This window comes from Somniosus microcephalus, unplaced genomic scaffold (genome assembly GCF_052327205.1).
Source record: "Somniosus microcephalus isolate GS21.2 unplaced genomic scaffold, FLI_Smic_1.0 unresolved_chr9, whole genome shotgun sequence".
In the NCBI taxonomy this organism is placed as follows: Eukaryota; Metazoa; Chordata; class Chondrichthyes; order Squaliformes; family Somniosidae; genus Somniosus; species Somniosus microcephalus.
Window position 1 is genome coordinate 40,154,648 of NW_028225187.1, and position 15,413 is coordinate 40,170,060.

The 15,413-nt window shown below is 45.2% G+C and overlaps 1 protein-coding gene across 1 annotated transcript; it reads right to left on the reverse strand.

Annotated features, from left to right (window-relative positions):
- Window positions 1–410: 410 nt before the first annotated feature.
- On the reverse strand, window positions 411–14,812 carry LOC147085104 (NACHT, LRR and PYD domains-containing protein 3-like). The gene is made up of 4 exons (XM_085979755.1): window positions 13,718–14,812; window positions 10,757–10,843; window positions 10,448–10,615; window positions 411–6,226 (listed from the first exon to the last, which is right to left on the reverse strand). The coding sequence occupies exon 1, from the start codon at window positions 14,724–14,726 to the stop codon at window positions 14,016–14,018; it is 711 nt and encodes a 236-aa protein (XP_085835881.1). The 5' UTR covers window positions 14,727–14,812; the 3' UTR covers window positions 411–6,226; window positions 10,448–10,615; window positions 10,757–10,843; window positions 13,718–14,015.
- Window positions 14,813–15,413: the final 601 nt, after the last annotated feature.

Below are 15,413 nucleotides of genomic sequence, written 5' to 3' on the forward strand. Positions count from 1 at the left end.
CGCGGGAAGACCCCGACCCGAATTTCTGGGCCATCGTTTCAGCTCGATTACCTTTTGTCAGATGCTGGCAAGGTTCTGACGAAAGGTCATCGAGCTGAAACATTTACTCTGTTTCTCTGTGCCTCCACTGATGCTGACTAACATACTGAGTATTTCCAGCATTTTCTGTTTTTATTTCTGTTCTGCCTGTTGTCTTGATTCCATGTGTCTCTCTCACTGCCTGCCAACCTGCCTGCCTGGTCTTGATTTGAGAAGGGTGGAATAAAAAGAATGCAAAGATCCCAGAGCAGCTTTTGTCAGAAATTATAAAAATACATTTTTCAGTGTCTCACTGACTGTCTGCCTTGAAGTGAAGTGAAATAAAGTGCAATAAAGTGATACACAACAGCATTAAATGGACCAGGCAAGCATGAAATCAATAGGGTTTAATACAACAACAGCAGGTAGTAAGACAGCAGACCACACCTCACACAAACACCAGCTATTGCCCTCTCTCTCACATACACACTCACAGTCTGGCCAGCCTGCAGAGCAATGACTGCCGTGTTGGAAGATTAAAACCAAAAAGACACTTTTCAGTATCTTATCATTTCACTTTGTGGCCTACAGAAACAGGCTTTCTAATCTGCAACTTGCCTTTTGATTTCATGTCTCTCTCACGCTCGCTGACTGTCTGCCACTCAGTCTCCCGCCCGCCCACGTTGAACTAAAATTTACAGTAACATGACACACACACTCACACAGACACTGCAATTTGCAGACACACAGACACCCACTCATATACAGACACACTCAGACAGACTCAGCAATTTGCAGACACACAGACACCCACTCACATACAGACACACTCACACAGACTCTGCAATTTGCAGAAACTCACACTCACACATCCATTTTGAAAGGGACGCAGCCTGGGAGTGTCTACTTTTGATGATGTCCCTTCCTGGCTGTGCGGCCATGTTTGATGAGGTCAATCCAACAGGAAGTAGTGAAGCCGAGGCCCCTGAAATCTGAGTCCCCGAGAGGAAATGAAAGCCCAGGAGGGTGAAAAGATGTAAATACAATCAGGAATAAATAATAATATATATACTTTACTTCTGTTAATTAAATGTCTGCCTGTCTGTGGTTTGCCTGGAGTGTAATAAACTGAATGGAATGATCGCACAGCAGCTTTTGCTCTGAAAACATCCCAAGCACATTCCCCAATAAAGCCCAGTCCAGAAAAAAATAAAATGGATTGTTCTGAAAATAATTTAAAAAATAAAATATATGCTTTTTTCTTTACAAATATCTTGTCTTGTTTGGGTTGGGCTGAAGGGGAGAGTAAGATCGCACAGCAGGACATGCCATGAAACACTCCACAAACATTCCCCTATAAAGTCTAGTCCAGAGAAATATCAAATGGCTTGATGTATATATGTAGATTTGCTTTTTACAAAATTCTTGAAAGAAACGGAAAGTAAGATCCCACAGCAGTGCAGTCTGGATTAAAATCAGTATGATCTAATGTTGTATACTTTCTGTTTTCTTCCGACATGAGATTCAGTACCGATGCACATGGCAGATAACTTGAACACAGACAAGCCCTGCATACACACCAGCTTTTGCTGTCTGTCTGTCTGTCTCTCTCTCACACACACACACACACAGGCCAGCCTTAAAATTGCCACAAGTCACTGTCAGCAATGAAAGAAAGTTGAATTTTATCATTGCTCTGCTCTGTTTGGCAGTTTAAAAGCAGTCAGTCAGTTTTCAGTATTTTATCTTTTCATTTTGCAGCCTACAGAAACAGGCTTCCTATTCTGCATCAAAAGCAAATGCTGTGGATGTGAGAAATCTGAAATAAAAACAGAAAATTTTGGAAATATTTAGCAGGTAAGGCAGCATCTGTGGAGATTGAAATTGTGTCAATGTTTCAGCTCATTTACCTTTTGTCAGATTCTGGCAAGGTTCTGTCGAAAGGTCATCGAGCTGAAACATTTACTCTGTTTCTCTGTATCTCCACTGATGCTGCCTAACATACTGAGTATTTCCAGCATTGTGTGCTTTTATTTCTATTCTGCCTGTTGTCTTGATTTCATGTGTCTCTCTCACTGCCTGCCAGCCTTGTCTTGATTTGAGTGGAGTGGAATAACATGAATGTAAACTTCCCAGAGCAGCTTTTATTCGCAGACAGTCCAAAAAGATATTTTTCAGTATCTCACTGACTGACTGTCTGTCTTGAAGTGAAGTGAAGTGAAAAAAGTGCAATGAAGTGATACACAACAGCATTACATGTGGACCAGGCCAGAATGGAATCAATAGGGTTTAATACAACAACAGCAGGTAATAAGACAGCAAACCACATCTCACACAAACATCAGCTATTGCCCTCTGTTTCTCTCACACACACACACTCACAGCTTGGCCAGGCTGCAGAGCGATGACTGCCGTGTTGGAAGACTTAAACCAAAAAGGCACTTTTCAGTATCTTATCTTTTCACTTTGTGGCCTACAGAAACAGGCTTTCTATTCTGCAACTTGCTTTCTGATTTCATGTTTCTCTCACTCGAACTGACTCTCTGGGGTTAAGGTAGAAGCGTTCACATCGCGGCCCTGTTTCAACCAATTCTACTACCACCACACACAGCATGCCTGAAGACGGAAGTAGTCGTCGATGTCAGAAACACGGGTCTTTTTCATGACCGGCATTGACTGTTATATCTGCTAACGTTGAAGGGTTCTCTATAGCTAAACAAAACATCCTCACTACATTATGCAACGAGTTGGAATGTGATGTCCTCTGCCTGCAGGAGACACATAGAGGAAGTGAGAACAACCACCCAAATATACCAGGAATGGTCCTGGCTATTGAAAGACCTCATCAACAATATGGCAGTGCTGTATTTGTTAGAGCTGGTTCAGTTGTAGAAGCCACTTCTAAAACAGAGGAGGACAACATCGAAATTCTAACCGTAGAGCGGAACAAAGTACTAGTGACCTCAGTGTACAAGCCACCTGGCACAGATTTCAGCCTCTCTAACCCTGTACCCAACCTGCACAATAAACCACAGATCATCATTGGAGACTTTAATAGCCACAGTACCCAATGAGGGTACAAGGAGACTAGCAAGGATGGAGAAGCAGTTGAACAATGGATGGACGCTAACCAGCTTAGTCTCATCCACGATCCTAAATTGCCAGCCTCCTTCCACAGTGCCCACTGGAAATATAGATATAATCCAGATCTTGTCATTGCCAGCAACGACATCGCTGGCCTCTGCAAGAAGCTTGTCACAGACCCAATACCACAGACACAACACCATCCTATTGGCATCCAGGTAAATGCAGCAGTGTTACCAACCGTCGTACCATTCAAAAGGCGCTTCAACTTCAAGAAGGCCGATTGGAACAGTTTTACACGAGCACTTGACCGCAAGGTTAAACGCATTAAACTATTACCTGAGCACTACAACCTCTTTGCAAAAGCTGTCCAAAAAACAGCTAGAAGGTAGATCCCCCGAGGTTGCAGAGTACACTACATCCCTAGTCTCACCAAGGAGAATGCTGAACTCTACTGGGAGTAGGTCTCAATATTTGAATCTGACCCCTTCTCATAGGAAACAATATCTACCGATGAGAGGGTGATGTTAAGTATCTCTCAAGAACGTCAAAACACCTGGAACACCTTGATAGAGACAACAGATCTTATAAAAAACAGCAAGAAGGCATGGTCTCGCATACGCAAACTTGGAGGTGATCCCAAGAAAGCTGCCCAACATCCAAATGTATCTGCTAACCAAGTTGCACACCGGTTGCTCCTAAATGGAAAAATCAACAAGAAACAACCAAGAGCACAACTACATAGGAAGGAGTACAGCGATGATCCTGGCTTCACTAGACCATTCACCATGGAAGAGCTAGAAACTGGTATATCTAGTCTAAAACACGGGAAAGCAATTGGTCTTGACAACATAGCAACGGAGCAGATAAAGCATTTTGGACAGAAAGCAAAGAAATAGCTCCTACAATTGTTCAACCACTGTCTGGCAACACACAAGCTACCTAATATCTGGCAGAAGGCACATGTAATAGCACTATTAAAGCCTGGAAAGGATCCCTCAGATCCTAAGAGTTTTCAGCCAATTTCACTGCTTTGCCACAGCTATAAGCTGTTTGAACACCTGATACTCAATAGGATAGCACCAACTGTAGATGAGAAGATCATTCCAGAGCAAGCAGGTTTCCACCCTGGCAAATCAACAAGCCAACTGCTCAACCTCACACAACACATCGAAGATGGTTTTGAGCAAGGGATGCTAACAGGTGCTGTTTTTGTAGACCTGTCAGCAGCCTACGATACAGTGAACCATAGACGTCTCCTCTGCAAGATTCTAGAGATGACAAAAGAGATTCACTTAACAGAGCTGTTAGAAAGCATGCTTCAGAATCGCCGGTTCTATGTTGAACTAGGTGGGAAGCGCAGCAGGTGGCGTATTCAGAAGAATGGTCTTCCTCAGGGAAGCATGCTTGCACTGCTGCTGTACAACATCTACACGAATGACCAACCTATAGACGGTGTTACACGCCGTTTTATATATGCTGATGATGACTTATGTTTCACTGCCCAAAGCACTGATTTTAACGCCGTGGAGAAAACACTTTCTGAGGCCTTGGAGGGACTAAAATCCTACTATGAAGAAAACCACCTTCGCGCAAACCCATCAAAGATGCAAGTTTGTGCATTCCACCTCAGAAACCGTGAAGCCAAACGTCAGCTGAAAGTAACCTGGTGTGGAGCAACACTGACGCATTGCGAGCACCCTATCTACTTAGGAGGCATGCTTGGCTGATGCCTCACCTTCAAGAACCACATCGAGAAGACAAAGGCAAAAGTGAGCGTACAAAACAGCATCCTGAATAAGCTCAATAACAAAAGATGAGGAACAAGCCCGAAAACATTGCGAACCAGTGCACGTGCTCTTTGCTATTCCACTGCCGAATACGCCTGCCCTGCATGGGAAAGGTCTACTCATGCCAAGAAGATGGATGCTGTTCTGAATGCAAGCTGCCGATTTATCACAGGTTGCTTAAAACCAACAAACACCAACAGCCTATATATCCTGGTGGGTATCGCTCCCCCTGATATAAGGTAGCCAGCAAGAAAGAGCGACTCCGTCAAACATCAGATGAGAGACACCCTCTGCATTGTCATACACCTACACCCAGCCGCCTAAAGTCAACAAAGAGCTTCATGAACAGTGTTGTTCCATTACAATCAACCTCATCTGAAGCCCACATTGCCTTGTGGAAAGACCGGCTTGCCAGTCTTGAACAACCCCCAGCGATGGAAATTTTACTTGATGAAAGCCTTCCCCCAGGAGCTAATTGCAACTGGGCAACCTGGAAGTGCCTTAACAGACTTAGGACTAGTGTAGGTTGCTCAAAGGTGTCACTAAGCAAATGGGGATATTCAACCAGCCCGACAACTTGTGAATGTGGAACGGAGGCACAGACTATGCAACATCTCCTGCAATGTCCATCGTTAGAGGAACCGTGCACTGTTGAAGATCTTGCCAAATTCAACAACAAGGTGCAAAAATGTGTCCAGTTCTGGCAGGGCTATGTATAGACTGTCCGTGGACACGATAAGAAGACTGACTGTCTGTCTGTCTGCTACTCACATTCTCCCTCCCACCCACATTGAACTAAAATTTACAGTAACATGACACACACACTCAGACTCTGCAATTTGCAGACACAGACACGCACACACATACAGACACAATCAGAGACTCGGCAATTTGCAGAAACTCACACATCCATTTTGAAAAGGGTGCAGCCTGGGGAGCAGCTGAGTCACGTGACCCTGTGGCTGGGCCTCTGACCTCAAAATGGGAGATGACGCGTTCAGCTCGAGCTGGAAACCCTTAAATTAAATTGAAATCAAATCAACGGCCGGAAATGGTCACACAATGGGAGCAGTGACGTCATCAATTGGAATGTTCACACAATGGGAGCAGTGACGTCATCAATTGGAATGTTCACACAATGGGAACAGTGACGTCATCACTTGGAATGTTCACACAATGGGAGCAGTGACGTCACCACTTGCAACAGTCACACAATGGGAGCAGTGGCGTCAATCACTTGGACTGTTCACACCCCCACTTTCAGTCCGGGTCTCGTTTCCTGAAGTGCCCTCAGGTGCCTCTGTCCGGTTAAACTGAACTGATTATCCAACAGCCTGAAACAGATTGAAGACTAATCAGGAAATAAATAGATTGAACAGCAATGTAAATAACCGCGAGACTGGGCTTAATATTACAATAATAATTACAGACAAATATTACCCAGAAAAGTGACTGAATCCCATTGATATTTTACTTAATTAAAGGGGTAAGTCATGCCAGGAGAGCCCAGCCCCGTGTTATGCTCCTCTTGCTCTATGTGGGAATTCAGGGACGCTGCCAGTGTCCCTGATGACCATGTGTGCCAGAAATGCATCCAGCTGCAGCTACTAATGGGCGGTATTGAGGCGCTGGATTTGCGGATGGATGGGTTGTGGAGCATTCATGATGCTGAGAGGGTCGTGGATTACACGTTTGATGAGTTGGTCACGCCGCAGGGTAGGGCTGCACAGGCAGCAGGGAAATGGGTGACCACCAGGCGGAGCAATAGAAGCAGGCAGGTAGTGCAGGGGACCCCTGTGGCCAACCCCCTTTCAAACAGGTATACCAATTTGGATACTGTTGAGGTGGATGACTCACCAGGGGAAGGCAGCAGCAGCCAAATTCCTGGCATCAGGGGTGCTTCTGCTGCTCAGGAAGGGAGGAAAGAGAGTGGGAGAGCAATAGTGGTAGGGGATTCTATCTTTAGGGGAACAGATAGGCATTTCTGTGGCCATAGACGTGACTCTAGGATGGTTTGTTGCTCCCTGGTGCCAGGGTCAAGGATGTCACTGAACGGCTGCAGGGCATTCTGAAGGGGGAGGGTGAACAGGCAGAGGTCGTGGTTCACATTGGGACCAACGACATAGGTAGGAAGTGGGATGAGGTCCTGCAGCAAGAATTTAGGGAGCTAGGTAGCAGATTAAAGAGTAGGACCTCAAAGGTTGTAATCCCTGGATTACTCCCAGTGCCACATGCAAGTGAGTATAGGAATAGGAGGATAGAGCAGATGAATGCGAGGCTAGAGTTGGTGCAGGAGGGAGGGCTTTAGTTTCCTGGATCACTGGGCCTGCTTCTGGGGAAGGCGGGACTTGTACAAGTCGGACGGGTTGCACCTGAACCAGAGCGGGACAAATATCCTTGCGGGGAGGTTTGCTAGCACTGTTTGGGGGGGGGCGTTTAAACTAAAATGGCAGGGGTTTGGGAACCTGAGCAGGGAGACAGAGGAAAGGAAAACAGGGATAAAAGCAAAAGATAGGAAGGAGAAAAACAAAAGTGGCAGTCAGAGTAATCAACGGTTTAAATCAAACTTGGCCACAATAAATAATAATTCTAATAGGTCTAAGAGCGTTAAATAAACAAGCCGCAAGGCTTTGTGTCTTAATGCGAGGAACATTTGTAATAAGGTTGATGAATTGGCTGCGCTAATAGAGGTAAACGAATATGATTTGTTTGGGATTACGGAAACGTGGCTCAAGGATGGCCAAGACTGGGGACTCAACATCCAGGGGTATTCGATATTCAGGAAAGATACGCAAAAAGGAAAGGGAGGTGGGGTAGCATTACTGGTTAAAGAAGGGATTAATACAATTGTAATGAAGGATATTAGCTCTGATGATGTGGAAACTGTATGGGTAGAATTGAGAAATACAAAGGGGAAAAAAACATTAGTGGGAGCACTATATAGACCTCCAAACAGTAAGGCAGAGTTTGGGGATGGCATTAAAAGGGAAATTAACGAAGCGTGCAATAAGGGCACAGCAGTCATCATGGGTGACTTTAATCTACATATAGATTGGGCCAACCAAATTAGTAACAATACTGTGGAGGAGGAATTCCTGGAGTGTTTACGGGATGGTTTCGTGGACCAATATGTCGAGGAACCAACCAGAGATCAGGCCATCCTAGACTGGGTATTATGTAACGAGAAAGGATTAATTAGCAATCTTGTAAGAGGCCCCTTGGGTTGGAGCGATCATAATATGTTCGAATTGTTCATTAAGATGGAGAATGAAGTAGTTGACTCAGAGACAAGGGTCCTCAATTTAAATAAAGGAAACTACGATGGTCTGAGGAGCGAGTTGCTTAGCATTGATTGGGGAATGGCACTCAAAGGGTTCATGGTGGATAGGCAATGGCAAACATTCAAAGACCGAATGGATGAGCTACAGAATTTGTTCATAACAGTTTGGCATATAAATAAAACAAAAAAGGTGACTCAACCGTGGCTAACAAGGGAAATTAGGGATAGCATAATATCCAAGGAGAGGACATATAAATTGGCTAGAAAAAGCAATAATCCTGAGAATTGGGAGCAGTTTAGGAGTCATCAAAGGAGGACAAAGGGATTAATTAAGAAAAGGAAAATAGAATATGAGAGTAAGCTATCAGGGAACATATAAACTGACTTTAAAAGCTTTTATAGATATGTGAAGAGAAAAAGATTGGTGAAGTCAAGCATAGGTCCCTTACAGTCAGAAACAAGGGAATTTATCGTGGGAAACAAGGAAATGGCTGACCAACTAAATACGTACTTTGGTTCTGTCTTCACAAAGGAGGTCAGAAATAACCTCACAGAGATGCCGGGGAACATAGGATCTGATGAAAGGGAGGAAATGAAATAAATCAGCATTTGTAGGGAAATGGTGTTAGGTAAATTGATGGGACTGAAGGCCAATAAATCCCCAGGGCCTGATGGTCTACATCCCAGGGTACTTAATGAGGTGGCCCTAGAGATAGTAGATGCATTGCTGGTCATCTTCCAGAACTCGATAGACTCTGGAACGGTACCCATGGATTGGAGGGTAGCTAATGTTACCCCACTATTCAAAAAAGGTGGTAGAGAAAAAGCGGGGAAATATAGACCGGTAAGCCTGACATCGGTAGTGGGAAAATGCTAGCGCCTATTATAAAAGATGTAATAGCAGAGCACCTGGAAAGCAGTGACAGGATCGGGCAAAGTCAACATGGATTTACAAAAGGCAAATCATGCTTGACTAATCTACTGGAATTTTTTGAGGATGTAACTGGTAAAAAGATAAGGGAGAACCAGTGGATGTGGTGTATTTGGACTTTCAGAAGGCTTTCGATAAGGTCCCACATAAGAGATTAGCGTGTAAAGTTAAGGCACATGGGATTGGGGGCAAGGTATTGACTTGGATAGAGAACTGGTTGGTGGACAGAAAGCAAAGAGTTGGAATAAACGAGTCATTTTCCGAGTGGCAGGCAGTGACTAGTGTGGTACCGCAAGGATCGGTCCTAGGACCCCAGCTGTTCACAATATATATTAATGATCTGGACGAGGGAATTGGATGTAATATCTCCAAATTTACAGACGACACAAAGCTGGGTGGGAGGGTAAGCTGTGAGGAGGATGTCGTGAAATTCCAATACGATTTGGACAGGTTGGCTGATTGGGCAGAAACATGGCAAATGCACTATAACGTGGATAAATGTGAGGTTATCCACTTTGGTGGCAAAAACAGTAAGGCAGTTTATTATTTGAATGGCAATAGATTGGGAGAAGGGGAAGTGAAAAGAGACCTGGGTGTCCTTGTGCACTAGTCGCTGAAGGTAAGCATGCAGGTGCAGCAGGCGGTTAAGAAGGCAAATGGTATGTTGGCCTTCGTAGCAAGAGGGTTCGAGTAAAGGAACAAGGATGTCTTGCTACAGTTGTGCAGGGCCTTGATGAGACCGCACCTCGTGTATTGTGTGCAGTTTTGGTCACCTTACCTGAGGAAAGACGTTCTTGCCATGGAGGGAGTGCAGCGAAGATTCACCAGGCTGATACCTGGGATGGCAGGAATGACGTATGAGGAGAGATTGTGTCGATTGTGCTTATACTCACTGGAGTTGAGAAATTTGAGAGGGGATCTCATCGAAACCTATAAAATTCTGTCAGGTCTGGACAGACTAGATGCAGGAAGGATGTTTCTGATGGCCGGGGAGTCCAGAACCAGGGGTCATAGTCTAAGCATAAGGGGTAAGCCATTTAGGACTGAAATGAGGAGGAACTTCTTCACCCAGAGAATGGTGAACCTGTGGAATTCTCTGCCACAGAGGGCGGTGGAGGCCAGTTCATTAAATATATTCCAGAAAGAATTGGATATATTTCTTGAGGCTAAAGGGATCAAGGCATATGGGGAGAAGGCAGGGACAGGTTACTGAATTTGGATGATCAGCCATGATCTCATTGAATGGCGGAGCAGGCTCGAAGGGCCGAATGGCCTACTCCTGCTCCTATCATTTATGTTTCTATGTTTCTATGTATTACATTAAACATTAACACAAACACTCACCAGATCCGCTCCAGACTCCTGCAGTTCAGTATGAGGTGGCTGAGAGCCGGAACAGATCGGTCTGTGAAGGAGTTGAATTCCATGGACAGATCCGTCAGTGAGCGGTTTGTACTGAGAGCGGAGGAGAGATCCTCGGCACAAGAATCTGTGAGACCGACAACCCATAGACTGGGGATCAGAGAGAGAAATAACAGGAATCAGGGTAAATCCCCAGAGTTTATTAATAACAACATTACTGATACAAATATTAATGTACAGTGTCAGACATCCAGTTATTATAAACACAATCTCTCACAGTCTGGTACTTACTCCAGTTTCTGTATTTTACAGTCCGGGTTCCTCAGAGCAGCAAACAATAGTTTCACTCCTGAATCTCCCAGTTTATTATAACCCAGTCTAAACACAAACAGAGAGAGAGAGAAAAACGGAATCAAAGCCCGGATCTGATATAATTTTCTCTCTGGGATATTACAGCAATCACAAAATACTTCAGGAAATCAATAACCTGGTTTCCGCCCGCGATTTCCCACCCGGGCGGGTCGTGTGGGGCCGGGTCGGGGTCGGTGGGGGCAGGGGCCGGGGTCGGGTCGGGTCGGTTGGGGCCGGGTTGTGTGGGGGTGGGGTCGGGTCGGGTAAGGTCGGGGTCCCAACGAACCCGCCACTGATGGCGCCCGCTGACCTGTGAAATTCCCCCCTCACTGGGAATGTACCTCACTCTGTCCAACTGCCCCTATATTAAGGGACTGTCCGTAAATGTATTTATTAAATAAAGTGCTGTCTGTGTGAAGCCTTTAAAATGTCCCTCAGTCCGGTCTCATTCCCTGATGATCAGAATTACCCTCCCGGAGCTCAGTGACCGGCCTCGTCATATTTGGAGAAATTTGTCCCATTTCTGCTGCTCTGTAAATCCCGGATTTTATGGGAATGGGGTTATTTTCCCAGAATTAAATGATAAAGCGGTGAATCCCTGTACTTTATACTCTGTGCATTATATTAAGCTGTATAATATCTCGGGGTGAGTTATATTGTGAAATGATAACTGCTGCTGTAAAATCCGTCCCCCAGGATTTTATATAACAAGGAGAATTTATGCTGAAATTAAAACAGGAAATGCTGGAAATACCCAGCAGGTCAGGCAGCATCTGTAGAGAGAGAAACAGAGTTAATGTTTCAGGACAAGGACCCTTCGTCAGAACTGGAACAAGTTACAGATGTAACAGATGTTTAAGCAAGTGTAGGGGCCGGGAAAGGTGGGGGGAGCGGAGGAAAGAACAAAAGGGAAGGTCTGTGATAGGGTGGAAGACAGGAGAGATTAAAAGACAAAAGGGATAATGGTGCAAGCAAAAGGTGATGGTAATGGGACAAGTTAAAAATCAAATGATGAATCTAGCTAAGGTGTAAATGTCAATGGCAAAGTCATCTACAGCTGACATGCGAGAGAAAAACAAGGGAAAAGGAAAATCAATAATGAAACGAATAAAATAGGGGCTGAGTTTATCGTCTGAAATTGTTGAACATGATATTGAGTCCAGAAGGCTGTAAAGTGCCTCATTGAAAGATGAGGTGCTGTTCCTCGATCTTATGTTGTACTTTGTTGGAAGGGTGTAAGAGGCCGTGAACAGAGAGATCAGAGTGGGAGTGGAGCAGAGAATAAAGTGACAGGTGACCAGAAGCTCGGGGTCACACTTACGGACTGAGCGGAGGTGTTCCGCAAAGCGGTCACCCAATCTGCGTTTGGTCTCCCTAATGTAGAGGAGACCGCATCGTGAGCAGTGAATACAATATACTAAATGGCAAGAAGTATAAGTAAATCACTGTTTTACCTGGAAGGAGTGTTTTGGGCACTGGACAGTGGGAAGGGAAGAGTCAAAAGGGCAGGTGTTGCATCTCCTGCGCTTGCATGGGATGGTGCCTTGGGAAGGGGAAAGAGAAGAGGAAGGGATGTTGGGGTGATTGAGGAGTGAACCAGGGTGTTGCGGAGGGAGTGGTCCCTTCAGAATGCTGAAAGTGGAGGTGAGGGGAAGAAGTGTTTGGTGGTGGGATCACGCTGGATGTGACGGAAATGGTGGAGGATGATCCATTGAATGCGGAGGCTGGTGGGGTGAAAGGTGAGAACAAGGTGAACACTATCGTAGTTCCGGGTGGGATGGGAAGGGGTGAGAGCAGAAGTGCAGGAGATAGAATGGACATGGTCAAGAGCCGTGTCAACCACGGTAGAGGGGAATCCTCGGTTGAGGAAAAGGGAAGACATGTCGGAAGCACTAATATGGAAGGTGGCATCATCAGAGCAAATGCGGCAGGGACAGAAAAACTGGGAGAATGGACCAGCGTCCTTACAGGCAGCGAGGTGGGAGGAAGTGTGTTCCAGGTAGCTGTGGGAGTCAGAGGGCTTATAGTGAATGCTTGTCAATAGCAGCAAGAGAGTTTATTCTGTCCCATTACAAGTTTTAAATGTCCCTGTGCTCCTAGTTTACAGCGAAGGGTAGTCTCTCACTTTATTGCCATTAAGCTGGCTCTACATTTATTTCAGATGTAACTGGCCCGACAGTTTTTGGGAATTTTCGCAAGTTCCCTCCCCGAGCGGTGCCTCACTCACATGGGGGCAGATTATGGGGAATTCCCGGGTTCACTGCCCCCAGTATACCCAGGAGCCGCCGGTTTTTTGCGAGGCCCCACCGCTGGCCGGTGTGTGTCTGTACTCCGCTTAGAGTGGAACCTTTTCACCAGCAGGTTTAAGATCCTGAATATCAATCTACTAAATCTTTAAGAATGTGTATAGTTGTAAACATTTACAGCTGAAAGAATTCCCGATCCCCCAATATTCCCAATCCAGGAAACTACCCCCTCGACAGGGCACAGTATTGGAGTAAATGTCGAACTGTTAGAGATTTAAACTCGGGTTTCTCTCCTGTTTCCAGTTGATATGGTGGATGTGGAAAACATTTAAAATTAATTTTATCTTTACTGACTGTTTATATTTTATGTTTACATTCCGCTGTCCAGCCTTATTAAATATTATTTATTGTAATTAAATTATCAGACTCTCAGTGACCTGTATCTGCTGATCTCTACTTGTTCACAAGGATCCATTTTAGATTCTCCAGTCCTTAGGGAATTACTGACCGATCCTCTTATTATTGGTCATATTTGTGTTGAATCCGCTTCTCTCTGGTTTAACTGAACTGTTTGTTTCCCTACATTACGGAGCAGCAACACAATGCCTGACTGTTCTACAATTCACCCAACAGTTAGAGACAAATAAACTGTTACCTCAACACCCGGCATTTGTGCAGCACGGGGCCCAGCCGCTGGAGTCCTTCACACAGAATGTTGCAGTTCTCTGGACCGAGTTCTTTTATCGTATCACAGAGTCCAATGACATGAGACAGGACTGCACAGTCAATCGGAGTCAATGGCAATCCACTAAATGTAAGTGTTTTCACAGATCCCACTGTGGTCTGAGCCAGTGCTTTATTCTGAGACTCAAACAGGTAGTGGAATATATTCAGGAGGTTCCTTTTACCAGTTTCACTCGTTGTGTTTCCAATCTGTCCTTCAATCTTCTCCTTCACCAATCAATCACTCGGCAGGTGGTTTGATGAAGAAATGGACCCAGAAACTCCTCCAGGGGCCGAGCTGCCTGTGGGGAGGAGAGACCAGCAACAAAATGGAGAAATATCTCAAATCGCCCATCTTCCTTGCTGTGGGCTTCTCTGAGGAGTTTCAGGATGTCCCCGGGATCTGGAGTCAGGAATTGTGCGAGTGCGGCTACAAACTCTTGGATGGTGAGGTGCGGGAATGTGTACACCGCGCTCTGGGCAGATTCATCTCTCTCCAAAAGTTCCATCATGAACCCAGACAGGAACTGGGAAGGTTGTAGATTGTACTTGATCAAATCTCCATTTCCAAACACAATCTTCTTCTCGGAGACTCCTGTGAAGGCCATCTCACCAATCTTCAGTAACACATCACGGGAGCTTTCAATCTCTCGGCCATGGTTTTTAAGAATGTTGTAAATATAGTAGGAATATAGTTGGGTGATTGTCTTGGGAACTTGCTTCTGATTCCTGTCTCTTTGTGTAAAGAAGGGGCCCAATGACAGACCGAGGATCCAGCAGTAGGAAGGGTTGTAGCACATGGTGTACAGGATCTTGTTCTCCTCCACGTGTTTGAAAACAGCTGCTGCCACCATCTGATCTTCAAAAAACTTGTTGAAATATTCCTTCCGTTCTTCACCAACAAATCCCAGGATTTCAGCCCAGACACCGATCTCAGCCATTTCCAATAAATGTAATGCAGTGGGGCGGCTGGTCACTAGCACTGAACATCCTGGGAGCAGCTTGTGCTGTATTAAACTGTACACAATGTCAGACACTTCGCACCAGTCTTCAGGATCTGTGCACCTGTGCTGAGGTTCTGTATTTCTCCGATTGTCAGCAAAATCGATGCTGTCATTGAATTCATCCAAACCATCGAATATAAATAGCAATCCCTCTGGGTTCTTCCAGAGCTCTCCCAGAATATTCCCAAAGTAAGGATACAGATCCAGTATCAAATTCCTCAGATTTATTCTACAGTTAATAGCGTTCCCGGAATTTAAAACTGAAAACAAATTGAAAGTGTGGGTATATTTTCCCAGTGGCCCAGTCATGGACAATCTTTTGTACCATTGTTGTTTTTCCAATTCCCGGGACTCCGCTCACTGCTGCTGAACTCGCCGACTTGGATTGCCGGACGTTACCCTTGATTTTCGGAAACAAACCTCCACTCTGAGAAAAACAGCTCTGGAACAATTGATCAGTTCGGATTTTTTCCAGCACTCCCCAGAGGTGTTTCCCTCTCCACTCTTCATGGTCTCGGCCTCTTGCCAGCAGTTCATGTTCTACAAGTGTCCGATCTCGAACAGTAGAAATTACCGTTAGCTCAGCGTATCGATCAACCAGCTGGAAAATCTTAACCTTCTCCC